The sequence below is a fragment of the Papaver somniferum genome, chromosome 5, assembly GCF_003573695.1.
Source record: "Papaver somniferum cultivar HN1 chromosome 5, ASM357369v1, whole genome shotgun sequence".
Classification (NCBI taxonomy): Eukaryota; Viridiplantae; Streptophyta; class Magnoliopsida; order Ranunculales; family Papaveraceae; genus Papaver; species Papaver somniferum.
This window is the reverse complement of record NC_039362.1, coordinates 137,510,784-137,530,615: the sequence shown is the minus strand read 5'-3', so window position 1 is coordinate 137,530,615 and position 19,832 is coordinate 137,510,784. Positions and strand designations below refer to the sequence as shown.

General features: G+C 37.3%; 1 protein-coding gene across 1 annotated transcript; it reads left to right on the top strand.

Moving 5' to 3' along the window:
- Window positions 1-7,377: 7,377 nt before the first annotated feature.
- On the top strand, window positions 7,378-8,735 carry LOC113279679. The gene is made up of 2 exons (XM_026528353.1): window positions 7,378-8,464; window positions 8,701-8,735. The coding sequence occupies exons 1-2, from the start codon at window positions 7,378-7,380 to the stop codon at window positions 8,733-8,735; spliced, it is 1,122 nt and encodes a 373-aa protein (XP_026384138.1).
- The last annotated feature ends 11,097 nt before the right edge of the window (window positions 8,736-19,832 follow it).

Below are 19,832 nucleotides of genomic sequence, written 5' to 3'. Positions count from 1 at the left end.
TACATAAAAAAAGGTACCCCGGTAATTTTACGCAGTCATGTTGAATGGTTCAATAAATGTGCTAGTGGCGACGTTATTACTCATATGTGATGTCACTGTTTGACTAAGGTTTTACGATTTTAACTCTAAGCTAAAAATCACCATCAACAATTACAAAAATATCCGACTTATGCTGATCCAAATCTTGAGAAAGCCAATGATTCAAGTGTAAGAATGATTCCATTTTGTTTGGGAAATGGAAGAATGTTACTATGGATCCAAGCAGGTCTAATTATATCTTCCAGCTTCAAGTACAGAAAATGCCGCCATAAGGCTATTCTAAGTCCTAGATTCAAGCGGGCTACCAGTTAACAAATCCTGTGAAACATTGCTTTAATAGAGAAATCCTAAATTTATTTCTCACCGATTTTTAATGGATCCGTGTTAATTTCGTGCCAGACGTGTGTTTGTGATGCAACAGGTACTCAAGCAGGACCCATAATGCAACTGCACCTGCTCTCATTTTGAACTGAACCACACTTTGCTTCCTTAAGGTTATCTATAAACCATGCTTGGGTAACTGCCACATTATAAATTTTATGATCTGACACATTATGTAAGCACATCTAGCTAGTGAAACCATATGGGTAAAATAATGGCATGGTTTTGATGAATTTATCTTGATTCACAAAGTTCAAATCTTAGATATTATAATTTTTTCCCTAATCCTTAGTATTTAAGTTCGCCTTCATTCAGCTAGTGAACGCCTCATCTAGGTGACTTCTATAAAGGATATAACCGATTTTACCAGACTCAAATCGGCGCCCCGACCTAATATTTTGGTCTTTATTCTCCACTCTATACTAAACATTTGTTTATTCTTTTAGCTCCTCTCTCTCACACGCCCGAAGATTTTTTAATCTTCGGCAAAATGAACAGTTGCAGTAAAGTCATCCTTCCGATAACCTTGGAAACCAATGCCACATATTTATCGGTTTCCTTGCTTATTACTGTAGAGATATTGTAAGCAAGTCTAACTGAATTTGTATCGAATGAACATATTGAGAAAGAACAGGTTCTTACTTTTTAGTTCCTGGAATTCCCTTGCAGCTGCTCACCCATTCAATGATATGATTATGAGCTAAAACAAAAAGAAGTGAGACATAGAGATGTTCAGAGAATTTTGGGGCATCCAATAATTGAACTCGGAACTCTGTCACCTCTCCTTCTCTAAACGAGAAGAATCATACCACTAGATCAATTGCGCTTCGGTTCATTTAAATTTAAGGGTACAGATTTGCAAAAGTCCAGGGAGGATCTCTTTACAATTTTATTTCACTTCATATCATACCATGAACTTCTTCCTTAATAAAACTCAAACCGTGGCATTTGAAACTAATACTTTGGAAATGTGTTCGTCTTATAAAGCTCTATTCATACACGTAAAAAATGAGCATTTTCTGAAGAGTATATCACCACCCACTACTAATTTGAAATTCAACAAATTTCAAGCGATTGAAGTTTATATTAGGAGATGACGGGTTTTAGTATTTCGAAATGAACTCATTTTTGGATTAGTACATGTTGGATATTTTCAATAATATAGAAAATAAAATGGTTTTTCGTTATTGGTTTGCCACTACGACGGGGGAGTGTCTATATTGAATAGACACAATGGATGTTAGTTGGACATGAATAGGCACCTTTAATGGGTGTGATAGTTCCCAAAAGATACAACCATTCCCATCAGACACCTTATATGTCTTTTGGAAATGAAAAGGCATCTCCAATAGACATAAGTACCCTATCAGTAGTGATGACTGATTTTCATTCAAGAAGAACATCAAATACTTTCGGTTTTCTCTCTTCTAAGTATCATCGGAATAATATTATTGTGTGTTCTTGATTGGGTCAAGGGGTACAAACCTTGAATCCAATTTCTCTGTTGTAGGACTTTCATTGTATGTTGAAGGCATTATATCGCATACCTGTTGTAATCGCCAATTGATATTGGGAGGGTAGAAATAATTGTCTAAAAGAAATCTATTCGAACCTTAAAAGTTAGAAGTACAATAATTTTCTCTGTGTGTATTTCATTCTCTATTTAAACCCATTTTCCAACAGTCATTTTAGATAATTAGTTTCTCGACAATGGAGTGCGAAACGTTTAACAGTGCTGCAATGGTTGGTTTTCCTGAAACAAAAAAACCTTTGCGGGATTATGCAAATCGTTGAAGACACGCTTGATGGCAAACAAAGATACACTTGAGTTTTTTTTTTGTCGGACTCATGATATTGGGTTCATTACAGAGACACTGTGAATGAATGCGGCTGTTTTGTTCGTTGATTTTAACAAGTGCAAATCGTTGAAATTATAGTTCACAACATTTCAGAATATTTAGTGGTGATCCAAATATATGGTTGGACGCGTGCAGAGACGAGGATGTTTGGAGATTTCCGTCTCCTATTTCTTCGTTAAACTCTCTTCTCTTCCATTTTTTTTTTTTGAGTTATTAATTTGGCCGACCGAGCGAAGCGAGAGAGGACCTTTATATGACCACTTTTTTGTAAAATGTAAGTGACCAATTGACACAAAAAGATTGGAATGGTTAGGGCCGAAAAACCAAAAATGTCTATCCCTTTTAGTCAAATTACTATAACTCCTTATCATATCTTTTCAGGGGTATAATTGGAAAACAAATTTTAATATAACATATCTAAAAATCAGTGTTTTGGAATTTTACAAATTTATCTCGTTAGAAAGGTTATAAAAAACTCTACGCAACAAGTACAAACAATAATATCAAATTTAGAGTTTTTATGAAAAATTTGGAGGTATTTATCATTTTAGGCATAATTTTAGAAAAATAAATGTATATCCATGACGCAAACCACCACACAGGATACATAATACTTTATGTAGCAAAATTTTGGTTTATGCATCAACTAATTTTCCGTTGTACCTAATAAAACGATGTACTCCCTCCGTTTCAAGAAAAATGATATTTTCATTTTAAGCACAATTCTCGAAAATTGAATGCATAGCCATTACACAAACCACCACAAAGGATGCATAACACATCATGCAACCATATTTTGGTTTATGGATCGATTAATTTTCCGTTTCAGAAAAAGTAGTACTTTCACTCCGTTTCGAGAAAAGTGATACTTTCGCTCCGTTTCGAGAAAAGTGATACTTTCGCTCCGTTTTGGGAAAAATGATTCATCCGCCCCGTTTCGGAAAAATGATACTTTCGCCCTGTTTCGGAAAAAATATCACTTTTTCCGAAACGGGACGCAAGTATCACCTTTTCTGAAACGGGGAAAAAATATCACATTTTTTTAAACGGGACAAAAGTAATCGCAGACAAACCACATCTTCAAGTTCTTCTTCGGTCGGTCCTCTCACCGTAGCAACGATGGTACTAGTATCAATATGAGACATAATTATGAATAATCAGTTTAATTTTGTTTTGTGACTAGAAAAACAAAGAGAAGAACAAAAGGGACGGAAATGGTGGTTATAAGCGTATCAGCCATGTCAACGCTATATATCTGGAATAATTTGGAAATCCCTGATCGAGAATCAGGAGGATTAATGGTGTTGTGATTCTGGCACGTTCTAGTCCTGTGTGTTAAATAGTGCCACATCGTCTAGGACATTCTAGGTCTCGCGCTTAATAAGTCTTGGATAATCCTAATCTTGCAAGTTGGTTTTCGAGGTTAGTTAGGTCCATGGGTTTCTAACATGGAATCAAAGCCAGACCCCACTCAACCGCTATCCATGTGTATATGATTTCCGTACCACTCTGTATCCCCGTCAATGTGTATCCGTGGCTTCCGTGCCACTTTGTTTGTGTATCCCTAGTCGTTATGGGGTGTTAAATAGTACCGTGTCTCCTAGGGCATCCTAGGTCTCGCACTTAATAAGCCTTGGACAATCCTAACCTTGCAAGCCGGTTTTCGAGGTAGTCCTAATCATTGAGGTGGGGTGTTAAATAATACCACATCGCCTAGGTCTCGCGCTTAATAAGCCTTGGACAATCCTAACCTTGCAAGCCAAATGGATATTGCTAGGGAGCATCTGGAATCAGTGAATCAAGAAGGAAAAGCCATCTCGGAAAGATTTCATATCACGGCGAGCTCTCGCAATTATTGTGGAACTAACCATCAGATAAGTGATCTAATTTTGTTTTCTTTTTATAAAGAATTTTAATAGTGTGCACATACATATAAATCCTCGTTTAATTGGGGATCCTAAAAACAATTAGGGGTCCTGACCAATTTATACCCACACCAAAAATTTTAGGAGGGTTCCAAAAGGTGGTGAAAATATTATTACCCTTACTACTTAAAAACCTATCCTCCGCTCCCTTCCTCCCCCAACGAGTTTTCCTTCTCTCCTCCATTAACGACACAAAAAAATAAATCTTCGTCGATTCATCGTCGTAATCGTTGATACGAAAAACTTTAATCCGGGAAGAGAATTAGAAAAAGAAATGGCGCCGATTAGAAAGTAAGTGAACTAAGACCCTCCTTTGTTTTGATTTTTTCTTGAGTTTTGATTGTGAAATTGAGGTCTGGAACCAATTTTTTTCAGTTACGGTGAGTGGGTCGTTACTCTGTGTTTTCTTAAACCCTAACGATTCTTCATATGATGTTAACTCTATGAAAAATCGTTAACCTCTATGATGTTTAAGTTAACGACCCTAATTCTTCTACTACAATTTTTTGCCCTAGATTTGGGTCGTTATCTCTGTAATCGAATCTATTGACGACCCTAATTCTTCTAAGAACAATCTCTCTGTCTTAAAAATTAAAAGTGTCGTCAATATATATATATTCGAGTCGTCATTGAACTCTTATGGTTTGGATTAGAGTCGTTACTCTTAATTGACGACCCTAGTTGCAAAACAGAAATACTCACTGTCCAAAATATTGATAGGGACGTCACATTATTTGTTGGTGTCGTCATGTTTTCTATTAGAGTCATTTCTGTTTTAAAGAATAAGGTGACGACCCTTGTTCTGATAGCATGAAATATTCAACTGATTTATTCCTTTTTTATGTATGTCCCTGGTCTGATCCAGACCGTATGACTACAAGTATGACGACCCTAAGTGTTACATTTTACAAGGAGTTTTGGTTTTAGAGTCGTTCATGTGTTAACCAAAAAACATAACGACTCTGAGTGACCTAGATAAAAAGGGTCGTCAATCTGTATCACACTACCCTAACGATTTTTCATAACCTTGAAAAGTTGCAGGTTCGAGTCGTCATTAGTAGTGTCAATATATTGACAACCTCACAGAGTCGTTTGGGTATACAACCCACGACTTTGATGACCCTTACACTGAGTTTTTCCATAGTGGAGATGATTTGACCACTTGGAGCAACAAACCACAAATCGAAGGGTATAAGATGTTTACCTGATTATTTTGAGCTTCGGTTTCCTCATTTTGATGGTTGGTTCCTTCATCTGTACCAATATTCATGGCTTCCTCTATTAACATCTCTTCATCAAACATCCAATAGTTGAGAAAATATCACCTTCAACACAATCATGTTTGTTATTTGAAGCTTCACCAACATCATTTCCTTCACTACAATCACTCATTTCTAAAACCCTAAGTTTCCCCACAAAAACTCCTCTTCTTCTTCTCAACACACAAAAACACTACCTCTTTTTTCCCCCCAAATTTTAACTGTTAAATATGATTTTAACTTAAATAAACTAATTAACTTAACTAATCATTAACACTAATCATTTAGGAGTAGTTTAGCCATTTCAAAAAAAATGGGATAAGGGATAACCCATATTTGCTATTTCATGATCCTTTTTGTCTTGTAGTGCAGAGCCCTAATTTTTTTAGAGGCCCCCAATTAAACGAGGATATAAATTAGTATGATTAGACTAGTATCCTTGAAAAGGCATAAATATGAAAAAACACATATAAATTATTATGATTAGACAAGTATCCTTGAAAAGGCATAAATATGGAACACAAGGCTGAATTGGGGGCCATGGAAAATAATTAGGGGCCTCACCCAATTTATACCCACCCCGTAAAAGATAGAGGGCTACCAAAATATTAGTGAAAATACCAATTTAGCCTTCTCTAATAACTACCCTAAAAATATCATTAACCACTAACCTCGGTCCCCAATCTTCATTTCAATCAAAACTTCTTCTCCTCCCATTCTTTTTCTCGCCCGCTCCCTCCCTCCCACTGTCTCCCATTCTATTAACAACTTCTGAGCAAAAAAAATCTCACCGATTCATCGCCGTAAGTGAACTAAAACCCCTTAATCTAAGTTGGGTTTGCGTTTAATTTGATTTATTGATTGAAAAAATAGGTTTTCAACTGTAAAATTGCAGTTACAGTTCCAAGGTAATTAACCACGGTTTTTTATTGCTTAACGATTTTTGATATGCATATTGAATTGATGAAAAATCGTTAACCACTAGGGTGTAGTAGATAACGATCCTAAACCTGGTTTTCTGCCCTAGAATAGTATCGTCCAGGAATTTCTAAATCGTTAATGATTCTTCTCGACGACCCTTTTTAAATACGAACGACTCTGTCTTATGCAGAACCACTTCTCTGTCTCAAATAGTGTTAGGGTCGTCAAAAAATAACGACTCTATATGATAAAAAAAATTGTTCTCTGTTCAAAAAATAAGAAGGGTTGTCATGTCAAATGATTGTAGTCGTTAACTATGTTGAAGGATCGTCATGTCAAATTTTTGAAGTCATTAACGATGTTGAAGGGTCGTTTGGTTTTATAAATTTTGCCTGCCGACCCTAAATATGTCTAAATATGTCCAACTCCTACCTACCTGCAGCGGTCCAAGACAAGCCAGGTTAGCATTAACATGCATGTCGAATCATATGAAGCCGTTCTACACCCATTTTCCCCAAATGCTTGATTAGGATGCATTTGGAGTACGCCAAACAAACACATGGAGCAAATAAATAAGAAATGATGCAGTCATACCGTATGCATACCGACATTCAATCACTTCGATAAAAAAGACGCACTAGTTGCTTTATAAGATATAGCTTGAAGATTACGGATGCGTCCATCTGCATCTAACCACTTCACCCCACCATCATGCAAGTATAATAAGTTCGTTTAAAAACTTAAGATTAAATTATTTTCAGCTTGTTGTTGATAGTAAATAATAGACAATATATTATATTTAGAGATGATATATTTAGAGATATTTAGTTACCATAATATTCTGGGAGAATACCAGATTTTCTGTAATACTCAAACTCTATTTATATGAGTTTATGGAATAATAATAATCAAGGATTGATTAACCTCTGATATGGTATCACGAGGCCAACCTCGATCCATCTTCTTCTTTCTCTAAATTACCAATAATCATCCATGGCAAGTGACAAAAAATCCTTACATCTGGCTTTCGCCGTTTCTAACATCAAAGTTTTGATCCCTATTACTCTAGATATCAAACAAGATGAATATTCTTCATGGGTTTTCCTTTTCCAACTTCATCTACAAGCACACAACCTCGTTTTTCTTATTGACGATTCCGCTCCACCACCAGATCTTGATGCTGCCACCATACTACAACTTGATGCCCTCTGCCGTCAATGGATGTTCTCCACCATGGCCAAAGATTTGATGCTTACAGTTCTCAAAACTGGTAAAACTGCGAAAGAGTTATGGAATCATCTTAAAAATATTTTCCAAGACAACAAAGGAAGCCGTGCCGCTAACCTAGAAAGTAAGTTCGTGAATCTAAGATTTGTTGATTGTAACAATGTTGATGATTATTGTGATAAGCTACAGGCACTTTCGAATCGACTAAGTGATCTTGATTTTCCAATGGATGAGAAACGTTTGGTTATACAACTTGTCAATGGACTTCCGGAGGAATACAATATTGTTGCCTCCTTCATCCAACAATCGATGCCATCTTTTGACACTGCTCGCTCTCAATTACGCACTGAGGAGATTCGCCGTGAACAACAATCAAACTTCAGCTCCCATACTGCCCTTGCGGCTGCCAACAACCAGCGTCCACCTGCTACTTCTTCTTCCGTCACCAGCAGTTTTCACTCAGCGTCTGCCCACCAGCGTCCCGAGCCCAGTTCCCTGATGGGCCACCAAGCTGCTCTTCTGCCAACTCCACCAGGCCCAATACGTCACCCTACTGCACCCAACTGGGCTCCCCAATGGACGTCTCCCCCAAGCCCATACCCTGCTGTACCTTACTGGAGTCAGCAGCATCATCTCTCTGGTCGTGGCCGAGGTCGTCAGTTCCGTGGGCGTGGCCGTGGTCGCGGACGCACCTTCTCAGCAGCCCGTTCACCACAAGCTTACGTCACTCCTACAACGGAATACCTTCAACCATCGGATATTGCCGAAGCATACAGCTCCATGAGCATTCGAGCGCCTGATGATGACTTCTACATGGACACTGGCGCAACATCACACATCACCTCGGATCCAGGTACTTTACATAATGTTTTTCCTTCGAGCAATGTGCGGTCTATCTTAGTGGGTAATGGCAGCAGCATTCCGGTAACTGCTAGTGGCTCTAGGTTCATAGATCTTCCATCTCACACCCTTCATCTCAAAAATACTCTTGTCGTTCCTTCCATCATCAAAAACTTAATCTCTGTTCGTAAATTTACCACTGATAATCATGTGTCTGTTGAATTTGATCCTTATGGTTTTTCTGTGAAGGATTTGAATTCGAGGAAGACTATTCTCCGATGTGATAGTTCTGGGGAGCTTTATCCCATCACCACTTCTGCCGTGCATTCCTCCCTTTCGCCACTACCTCACCAATTCTCTCTTGCTGTCTGCTCACCTGACGTTTGGCATAATCGCCTCGGCCACCCTGGCAGGGCTATCTTAGATGCTTTACGCACAAAGTCTTTTATTAAATGTAATAAGAATCTTTCCCCCAATCTTTGTCATTCTTGTCAACTTAGCAAACATGTTCGTCTTCCCTTTTATGACTCTCATTCTACTAATGCTGCTCCTTTTGATATTATTCATAGTGATTTATGGACATCTCCGTTGAATTTAGACACGGGTTTTCGTTATTATCTTCTCTTATTGGATGATTTCACTAATTATCTATGGGTTTTTCCACTAAAACTCAAATCCCAAGTCTTCACCAAATTTTTGGAATTCCGTTCTTTTGTTCAAACTCAATTTGAACGCCAAATTAAGTCATTCCAATGCGACATGGGTCGCGAATTTGACAATTCCTCTTTTCATAATTTTTCTAGTCAAAACGGCTTAGTATTTCGCTTCTCTTGTCCTCATACATCCTCTCAAAATGGTAAGGCGGAACGCATGATTCGCCGAATCAATGATATCACCCGTACCCTAATGACCCATGCCTCTGTTCCTCATAAATATTGGGTCTATTCTCTTCTTATGGCCGTCTACTTACACAACATTCTTCCCACTAAAATTCTCCGCTTCCAATCTCCGGTGTCCGTCTTATATAGACGCCAACCCACATATGATCATCTTCGCATCTTTGGTTGTCTTTGCTACCCTAATCTTTCTTCCACAACACCACACAAACTTGCTCCTCGTTCCACTAGGTGTGTCTTTCTTGGTTTTCCATCTAATCATCGTGGTTATCGTTGTCTTGACATTTCCACAAACAAATTCATCATTTCAAGACATGTCACATTTGATGAAACCATCTTCCCTTTTTCAAGTCCCTCTCATCTAGACTCTTCCCCTTCTCAAGACCCACAAATCCATCCTCTTTACTCCTTCCTAGACTCCTCCACATATCCCCCTCCTGTAGCCTCTCCTAATACTCATCCATCTCCATCCTTCTCCGTCCCTGTTGACGGCCCAGTCGTCTCAAACCAACAGCCAAAGCTGTACTCTCCCCCTCATCGATGCCAATCTCGTCCTTCCCAACCCACTCCCACTGAGCCCACTCATCCTTCCAAGCCAACTCGTCCTTCCCAGCCCACTTTTTCTGAGCCCACTACCCATGACTCTCCACCGTCCTCCCTTACCCAGCCCATTACCATGAAGCCCAACACGGTCTCCTCTCCACAGCCCATCAATGCCCCGTCCAACCCCTCCATCCCACTCCCTCCGACCTCCCCTTCCAGCCCACTTCTTCCAACAGCTACTCGCCCAACTACTAGGGCTTCCCGTGGCATTTTCCGCCCCATTCAGCGACTGAACCTTCATGTCCAGTCCAACTCTCCAATTTCCCCTCTTCCACGTTCTTATCTTTATGCTCTTCGAGACCCTAACTGGAATGCTGCCATGTGGAACGAATACCTTGCTATGATTAAGACCGGCACTTGGGTACTAGTTCCTCGCCCCAGGAACGCCCATATCATTCGGTCGATGTGGCTCTTCCGTCACAAGTTTCACGCTGATGGCACCTTGCAGCGGTACAAGGCTCGTCTAGTAGCCAATGGCAAGTCTCAACAGGTTGGAGTTGATTGTTTTGAAACGTTTAGTCCGGTTGTTAAACCAGCGACTATACGTACTGTGCTCAGTATAGAAACATCACGTTCTTGGGGTATTCGTCAGCTGGACGTTAAAAATGCTTTTCTTCATGGTGACCTAGCTGAAACGGTTTATATGCATCAACCACCGGGTTTTGTTGATTCCGCTCATCCCGATTATGTTTGCCGCCTTCGTCGATCTCTTTATGGACTTAAACAAGCACCTCGGGCATGGTTTCAACGTTTTGCACAATTTATTATTGGTTGCGGTTTTCGTGGAAGTGTTTGTGATTCCTCACTATTTGTTTATCACTCTGGTTCGGAAACTGCATACTTATTACTATATGTGGATGATATTGTTTTAACCGCTTCTACTGATGCCCTTCTAGGTCGTTTCATTGAGTTAATGAAACGTGAATTTGCTATGACTGATCTTGGTGCGTTACACCAATTTCTGGGTATCACTGTGACCCGCTCAGATTCATGATTGTTTCTGTCACAGTCTTCATATGCACAGGATATTATTGCTCGTGCATCGATGACGAACTGCAACCCATTCGCTACTCCAGTCGATACACAACCGAAGCTCAGTACTACATTTTGCCCTGCACTCAAGGATCCAACATTATACCGAAGTCTGGCCGGATCTCTTCAATACCTGACTTTCACCCGCCCCGACATTTCTTATGTCGTGCAGCAGGTTTGCTTATTTATGCATGACCCTAGGGAATCACATATGCAGGCTATTAAACGCATTCTCAGGTATCTTCAGGGCACTCTTGATCACGGTTTATTTCTGTCCGCTTCCACTGTTACTGGTTTGACTGCGTACTCTGATGCTGACTGGGCGGGTTGTCCGGATTCTCGTCGGTCGACCTCTGGCTACTGCATTTTTCTTGGAGACAACCTGATATCTTGGTCATCCAAACGACAAGCTACTGTATCTCGTTCTAGTGCGGAGGCCGAATACAGAGGAGTGGCCAATGCTGTTGCTGAGACTACTTGGTTACGCAATTTACTTCTCGAGCTTCACATCCCGTTACGACGTGCCACTATTGTTTACTGTGATAACATTAGTGCCATTTACATGACTGGGGATCCTGTCCAGCACCAACGCACTAAACATGTGGAGATTGATATTCATTTTGTACGTGAGCGTGTACGTATCGGTGACATTCATGTCTTGCACATCCCTTCTGACAGTCAATATGCAGATATCTTCACCAAGGGCCTTCCTCGAGTATTGTTTGTTCGTTTCCGTTCTAGTCTTAACGTGTGCTCCTCTCCCGTTACGACTAAGGGGGTGTAATAGACAATATATTATATTTAGAGATGATATATTTAGAGATATTTAGTTACCATAATATTCTGGGAGAATACCAGATTTTCTGTAATACTCAAACTCTATTTATATGAGTTTATGGAATAATAATAATCAAGGATTGATTAACCTCCGATAGTAAAATCATTTTTACTGGCAGGAAAACACTTCTTATACAACGAAAATGAATTCCAAATTTTCAGCTCAACTTTGTCGCGTCCGTGACTTCCATCTCTTCTCAGCTAAACTCTATTTTCCATCCTTTTCCACAACAGCAGCCAACTACCAGTCACTCACCGGTTAATCATCTATTGTCGTCTCTCCAAGTAATCTATTCACCGTTCTTCCCTGGCTCATTAGACACAGCGCCACAAATCTCGACAAACCCATTATCTCTCCGTGAACTCAACTGAGTTTGAATGATATATTCACTAGAAACTCTTCTATGGCTTTATATTAATGGAAGCATCATCAATCATTCATCCATCGACCCATTTTCATCACTGCCATGCTCGAGTTCTTCTTCTCTGTTCTCCATGCCATCGATCACCGATAACCACCACAGTTTCGAACCATCAGAGAAAGCAAACTACTCTTCTCGATTCAATTAACCACCAAAAATCCCTGCTGCTCTTCTTTATATCATTCTGTCCAACTCGAGCTCTCGATCTCTGATCACGATGGCAGCAATTTGTTCTCATATGATCCATCATCTATTGTCGATAATGACAGCATCTCAATGCTCATCTTCACTGCCTTCAGTAGCTAGTGACAGCAACAACTCAAACTCGAGCTCCAAGAATCCATGAAGAACAGCACCATCCTTCATCATCACGATCACTACCGATCATCCATCATCACTGGCATCGACGTCGCCGCTCCAAACTCTACTCGAACTCCATTATCGTTCTCTTCCATCACCTGAGCTCCATCGCTGCCATGCTTGCCAATGGCAGCAACAATCATATTCCGATCATCATTCATCCATTACCTTTTATCGCTGGCATCAACCCAACGCTCAACGCAGACTCGAGTAATCCTCAATATCTCTTCTCAGTACAATGACCATCGATGGCAGCAATCAGCTCGAGCCACAGACTCCACAACCACGATTTTGATTACCATCACGATAATTCCCTGCCATAAGTGGCTCGAGCCGCAAGTGACAGAGTCTTTACTATTTATACATGTGAGGAATGACGACTCTCGTTAATCTATGAACGGCTCGCTAGGGTCGTCGGTATATAGGAATGCCAAATTAACGACCATAAGAGTAACATCTTCATAAAGTAAAAAGTTTTAGAGTCGTTGGGTTCTAAACATATTAAGTTAACGACTCTGTGTGACCTAACTAGCTGGAGTCGTCAAATATATCACACTTGGTTGACGATTTTTCATAACCTGCAAAAGTTGCAGGTTTGAGTCGTCAAAGATTGTGTCAAGTAATTGACGACTTCTAGAGTCATTCGTTCATTATACCTTCTCAACTTAACGACCCTCACTCTGAGTAGTTGCATAGTGTACATGAATCGGCCACTTGGAGCATCATTCATATAATTTGAAGAGTACAGGAAGTTTACCTGATTGTTTTGAGCTTCGGGTTCTTCATTTTGAGGATTGGTTCCTTCATTTTGAGCAATAGGATTCCTCCGCTGGAATCACTCATTCCAAATAACTCTATTATTTTTCCCTCAAAACTCAATTTGTTCCTCTCCACGACAAAAAAATACAATTTTTCTTTTATCAAAATTTTATCCCTAAATCTGATTTTAATCTAATTAAACTAATTAACACTAATAATTCGGGGACAGTTTAGCCATTTTAAAAAAAGTTCGATAAGGAATAACTCTGAATTACTATTTCATGATCTTTTTTGTCATGTAGCTAGGATCCCAAATTATTTTTCCAGGACCCTCAATTCAGCCTTGATGAAAAAGCACGTATAAATTAGTATGATTAGACTATGATCCTTGAAAAGGCATAAATATGAAAAAGCATCTCTTGTGAATGGACATCTTCTTAATGGAGATGTATTTCTGGAGATGTATGTATACATCAAAAGGCTCGCTAAACTAAGTGGAACTGGAAGATGATTGAAGTATCGTTCAGTTATGTTGTCATAAAACCAACATTGGTTTTTCTCAATATTGATACTTACAGTTATCAAAATCATGTCAAGTTTTGAACCGTTGTCATCTTCCAATCGCCATTAGTGTCCAAAAGAAAGCCATATCGTAAGAGGTAAGTAAGTGTATGCTGTATATTACTATGTGGACTAGTTTGTCATCCGTGCTACGCACGGGTATAGTTATGGAATTCTGGATTCATGTTTTAAAACTAACTTCGTTACAATTATAAAACTTAATAAAAAATCGTTAAGCTAATATCTTAGTTGGTGTGCAAGAAAATAAGTAAGATCAAAATGAAAAGGTTCCAGTTAATGTAATACCAATGTAACTAATCCTTGCGTTTAACCAAATCAAGTGTGTTTGGTTTGCAGAGAACGGTGGCGGAGCCAAAACTCCTAAGTTTCGGGTCCAAAATTTTGCTTTCTGGTGCAAACTTTTTTTTTTACGAGGTACAAAAAAACAAAATTAGGCATGTAAATAGACTTACACCTGTAACGATCTCAAAATATCCGGGACATAAAAATAAATTATCTTGTTACTGATTGCATCCAAGATGGATGACGTATATTGAACATGCATGCGTTTGCATTGATGCATTAATCTAGTTAAATAAATTCGACATCAATTTTCTAGTTAACTCTTTTGTTCTTGTTAAGAGATCAACTATTATTTGGGCGGCAAATGTATCAACTTTTTATAACAAATATTCAATTAAACATGCATGGACAGGTTATTCCTTATGGGCAATCTTAACCTATTTGAATATCCAGAACTGGAACCAATATGTAATGGACTGTGTACCAATATGTAATGGACTATGGATCCTCTAATTATGGTCGGCATGGGCCAATATTATCTGTAATTTGAGGAAACCTCCTTTTCTATATAAAAATAAAATAAAAAAAGGTACATTTTGACATATTTATGGGACTTATAGCTATGAATCATGATTATTTTCCAGTCTTCCTAATTTCTGGAATGTTATATGGCTAAGTAATGAATATATGATTACGTATTTTCGTGAATTGATTGTCAAACTTTCATGACTTATAATATCTACATCCCTAAGCACCACGACCATTGTACAGTATAACCTCCATATAAGAATACCCTGCAAAGAAATAAACTTCGTATAAGAATAAAAAATAATGGTCCCAGCTTGGCTTAATCAGTGTAAAAATTACCTATATATATAAGAATAACCTCTATGTAAGAATATTTTCTAATGGTCCCAAGAGTATTCTTATATGGAGGTTCTACTGTACCCACATTAACTCTTAGAACATGTGATGGCACATCTAAAAATACAAACCCACCAGGAAATTCTTTATGATAACGATTGCTACTAATAAAATTAGAACTTTCAATGTTCTTATTGATTTCCACCGTATCCTTTCCCATCTAAGTGTGTAACTCGCGTGGTATTTCACGGTTGATGGATGCTTTTTTCCTTTGCATAAGTAACAACATGGATATTTAGTTGTATTATTGTTCTTCATGGCCCTGCACGGTGGAAAAACAAAACAACCGAGCATTTATTGTGGACGTACTTTGAGTACATGAAATGGGATTAGATAATGTTGTGTACGACATCCACTCTCCTAGAATCCCATCAATAGATCAAGAGATTGCTGAGCGTGCTAAGAAGATGCTTGCAGTTTTGGAGAGCAACATTTCTCTTGACTAATCCAAATGTGGGCTTAAACTCGTAAGTATGTTGAGGTTATGCTAGCCCTAACCAACACTTTGAAAGATGCCAAGAACCCTTGCCAGTGCTAAATGAGAGATGATGTTTCACTAAGACAATACTACTATAGATCTATTCTTGTTTAAGGAGAGAAAAGAAAAATTATCTTGTGTGATTCCAATATTACTGAAATACATATTTCGAGCAGTATAATTCGCTGGTTTTTTTTCTTTTCTTTTTTTCCTTTGCTAGAGATTGGAGTTCACATATCTATATAAAATACACAAACGAAATATGATAAAAATAGAACCTTCAAGAAAAAAAAAGTATGATAAAAATATCATCAATTATTATCTTGGGCCCTTCCTGCAAATATATAAAGTTTCTCATCTCCCACTCTCTAATTTCCATTGAAAAGATATTTATCTTCCACACTTAGTTGGGGGTAATCAGAATCCAAGATCTTACAATACTTCTCGGTCCAAGGAATTGAGAATTCAGCTACTGGGCATCTGATTCATTCGAACCAGGAAACGTATATTCATCACCATATAATCTGCTAATACCATTATGACACGTAAACTTATTAGCTTAATCCAGATCTGTAGTTTATTACTGATATATCAACGATTGATGGTCATCAATAGAGTTCTTCAGGTGATATCACTAAGATTATATATGTACCTGTGCAAATTTTAGGTAATTTACTTGAAAACACTCTTCTGTACAAACAATCGACGCATTTCCTTCGCTCACATGGATCAGTAACAATCAACGCCGATGAAGACAAATAAAAGTTCAACCGGTCCAATCCACCTTAATTGTATCGGTCAACAAAAGAAAACTCAACAGTTCAACCCAAATATGAATTCACATCTGGAAATTAAAACTCATAGTTTTATCATACTTGGACTTTGGAGGCTACAACATGATATATAGTACACTCGAAACCCCTTTATAATTATAAAACTGCCATGTTTGAGTCTGATGCAAGAGCAGTTTCCCGAGTCTGATTTAACTTAAGAGATGTAGTTGAAAATACGTAGACCATATTGATTCCAACCTCGATCTCGATTTTAGGCTACCACATTTAAAATAGGGGGGATACACGTATAAAGCAACTTCAAAGCAATATCTATACTCAAATAAACGTGCATGTATTGCTCGGAGTGCTTTATATAGCAAAGACCAAATCCAAAAACTCTATTATTGTTTTATCTTTTTGGTAACAATGTCGCTCAACATCTTAAAATCATTATTTTATATTTTGGTAATAGTATTGTTTAATATTTTAAAATCCTTAAAATATACGTATTTTCAACGATTTGAGAGAGCCACCATACCAAAACAATGTATTCATCATCTATTATTATTTTCTTAGAGGAATTAAAAATAAAAGTAATTAATAAATATGATTTTGCGTTCTGTATAGCGAAACATAAAATCCAAAAAACCATATTAATACTACTAATACTTTTCTTCTTCTTCTTCTTCTTCTTCTTTTTTTTTTTTAATATTACCGTTCGATATCTTAAAACCGAATCCAAAACCTCTATAGCTAGTATTTTTTCTTTTTGGTAATAATGTCGTTTAATATTTTAAAATTCATAAATTTATGTGAGAAAATGAAGTTGTAATTAGTAAAAGAATGATTTTGAGAACTATAACAGGACATTTGACATTTTTTTTTACATTTTTCTATCCATTAATTATGCAATTGATTTTGTGATTGATGCGTGATTGATTTAGTTTTTTGATTTTTACGAATGTGATAATTACTTTAGGGAACAAAAAATTCATTTTCCATTAAAAAAAAAATCCGTGGGGGCAATAATTATTTTTCCTATTTTGTATTATGCCACGTCAAATAAATTTCCTTTAAAATATTTGGTGGGGCCAGAATCAACCAGGCTCCGCTGAATAAGAGCGCTCGGAAAATTTTTATTTTAATATAGAGAATTTGAAGGGTTTTTTTCTTACAAAATAACATTTCATATTTTATAGAACTATTTCCATGTTATAACCTTTTTCCAACAAAAATATCATAAAACAAATGCATGATAAAAAGTATTATATCATACAAATTTGTTATTCTTGAATTAATAAAAATTAAAATTTCTAATTAATTTTGTTAAACAAAATGAACTAAGAAAAAAAAAGTAGAAAAACTTTGTAGCAAATAATTTAAAACCATCATGCCCGCTATAACAATTAGATAAGAATTTTAAATTATAAGTTTATTTGCCTTTTTTTTATGCCGACGTGCCTAAAAGATAAAGTAGAAAAAGTAAAAAAACTTTGTAAAACCATTTCATGCCTAAAAGATAAAGTAGAAAAAGTGAAAAGACTTTGTAAAACCATTTTTACGCACGTTATAGCCGTTAGATAGGAATTCAAACCGTATATTTTTTTTTCCAGCCGAAAATGTGCCCGAACCTATTATAACACGTTATAACGGCCGCGACCATCGACTATGATCCCAGGATTATTTCTTTCTTTTTTTCAAATTCTATTACAATCCTTGCGTTTGATACATGTTTTAATAATAATTTTTATGAAAGAAAATATTACTAAAAAATCGTACTAATAAAACCCAAGCTAATAATTGGTATAATATCGGTCTTATTATGTATGGAGGAGCAGAGAGAAAAGGTCCCACAAATGTAAAATATGAATTTGAGTTTATGGTATTGAGTTCCTATAACAGCCAACATATTATACCCGAGACCCCTTTATACAACGGTTATGTTTGAGTCAGATTCAAGGGTTGATGTTTGAGTATGACCAATGAAATAGGGACTCATAAATGAAATACCGATGTCGAACTATAGTTGGGGTAAACTAAGTCATATTATACTAATATCAAAATAGGAAAGAACATAGGTTGCACTTTACAGTTGCGCTTCAAATTATTTTCACAATTCTATAATGTTTTATATGTCAGTTTAGGAACATGTCCAAATTATGCAATCACATAAAAATGTTGTTGTTCCACAAACGTCTAGAAGTGTGGACACGTTCATATTTTCGATAGCATGCCATTAAAAAAGGATCCTGCTAACACAAAGTGTTCTCAAACAAATAACTCAAACTTTTCAAACAATATGGAAACGCCTTACAAATATAAACCCATAAAAAAATTATAGAATAAATTATGTTCTCCTTTGAATCTTTTCAAGGGATTGCACAAATCCTGAAATTAAAGGAAAGAATCTAATACATATTCCAAAACGACATTAGTGAGGAAAAGAGACCACGGTAGTAGCAAGCAATTAATTAGGCTCACCACTCCTAGATTTTACCGGACTTAGGCATTTACGAAGTTCCGGATGACAATGAAAGATATACTCATCATCTCTCAAAAAGGAGGGCATGCCCATATATAGCATCTCGTGACCCTCGTGACTTGGGAATATTCAAGTCATCTTATCTGAAACAAAAAAATAAAATAAAAAGGAATGACACTATTATTTAATATATGTTATTTTGGAACTCTTATTGCTAAGGGTAATGATCTTCATGGAAAGTAGCAAAGCATGTTATGACACAAAAACGTACGAAGAGCTTCAAAAATTCGCATATTGCGTTGGTTTGGGTGCTGACATTCAAAGCCAACTTCTTGAACCTGCGTGCGAAAAAGGAACACTTCTACCCCTCCGATTTCTTGAAAGATCAAAATTATCTAGAGGAAACATCAAATCTAGCGGATTTCTTAAAAGAAGTATGAATTTGAAAATTATTAAGCTCGGGCCTATTTTCCCGCAACAAAGAGAAAGATATGGTACCTCGGATTTAGAGGGAAATTCTGAAGAAAATTTTCTGTATATAAAATTATTAAACTCTAACTATAAGTGCTCCTGGGATCTGGAATATCGAATATAATTAATTCACAAAAGAAATAAAGTTGTGTATATATCATTGAACATAAACATATACTATAACTAAAAAAAAAAGTCACCTCATCTGTACTTTTCACATGGAACCGAGCCCTTTGTTGTCTGTCCTGCCTTAAACGCTCAAAAATCCACAACTCTGTGTGATCACTTAGCGTGGTATTAGGTATATCTTTTGCACCATCACCTTAGGTGATACCCTTTTGTTCCTGTTTATTCCATGACATACCCGTCGCCCACGAAGTACGTATGATCTTGCAGACACAACTTTACATCACTTTCATCAGCGGGACCTTCATCGGAACAAACCAAGCTAGCCAACTATTATAACAAAAGTCTCCATAA

Bases quoted from the DNA above. Each gene is read 5' to 3' on its own strand.
- LOC113279679 (XM_026528353.1), top strand. From the start codon at position 7,378: ATGGCAAGTGACAAAAAATCCTTACATCTGGCTTTCGCCGTTTCTAAC. The intron at 8,465-8,700 runs GTACTTTACATA...TTTTCTGTGAAG, and splicing joins ACACATCACCTCGGATCCAG to GATTTGAATTCGAGGAAGAC.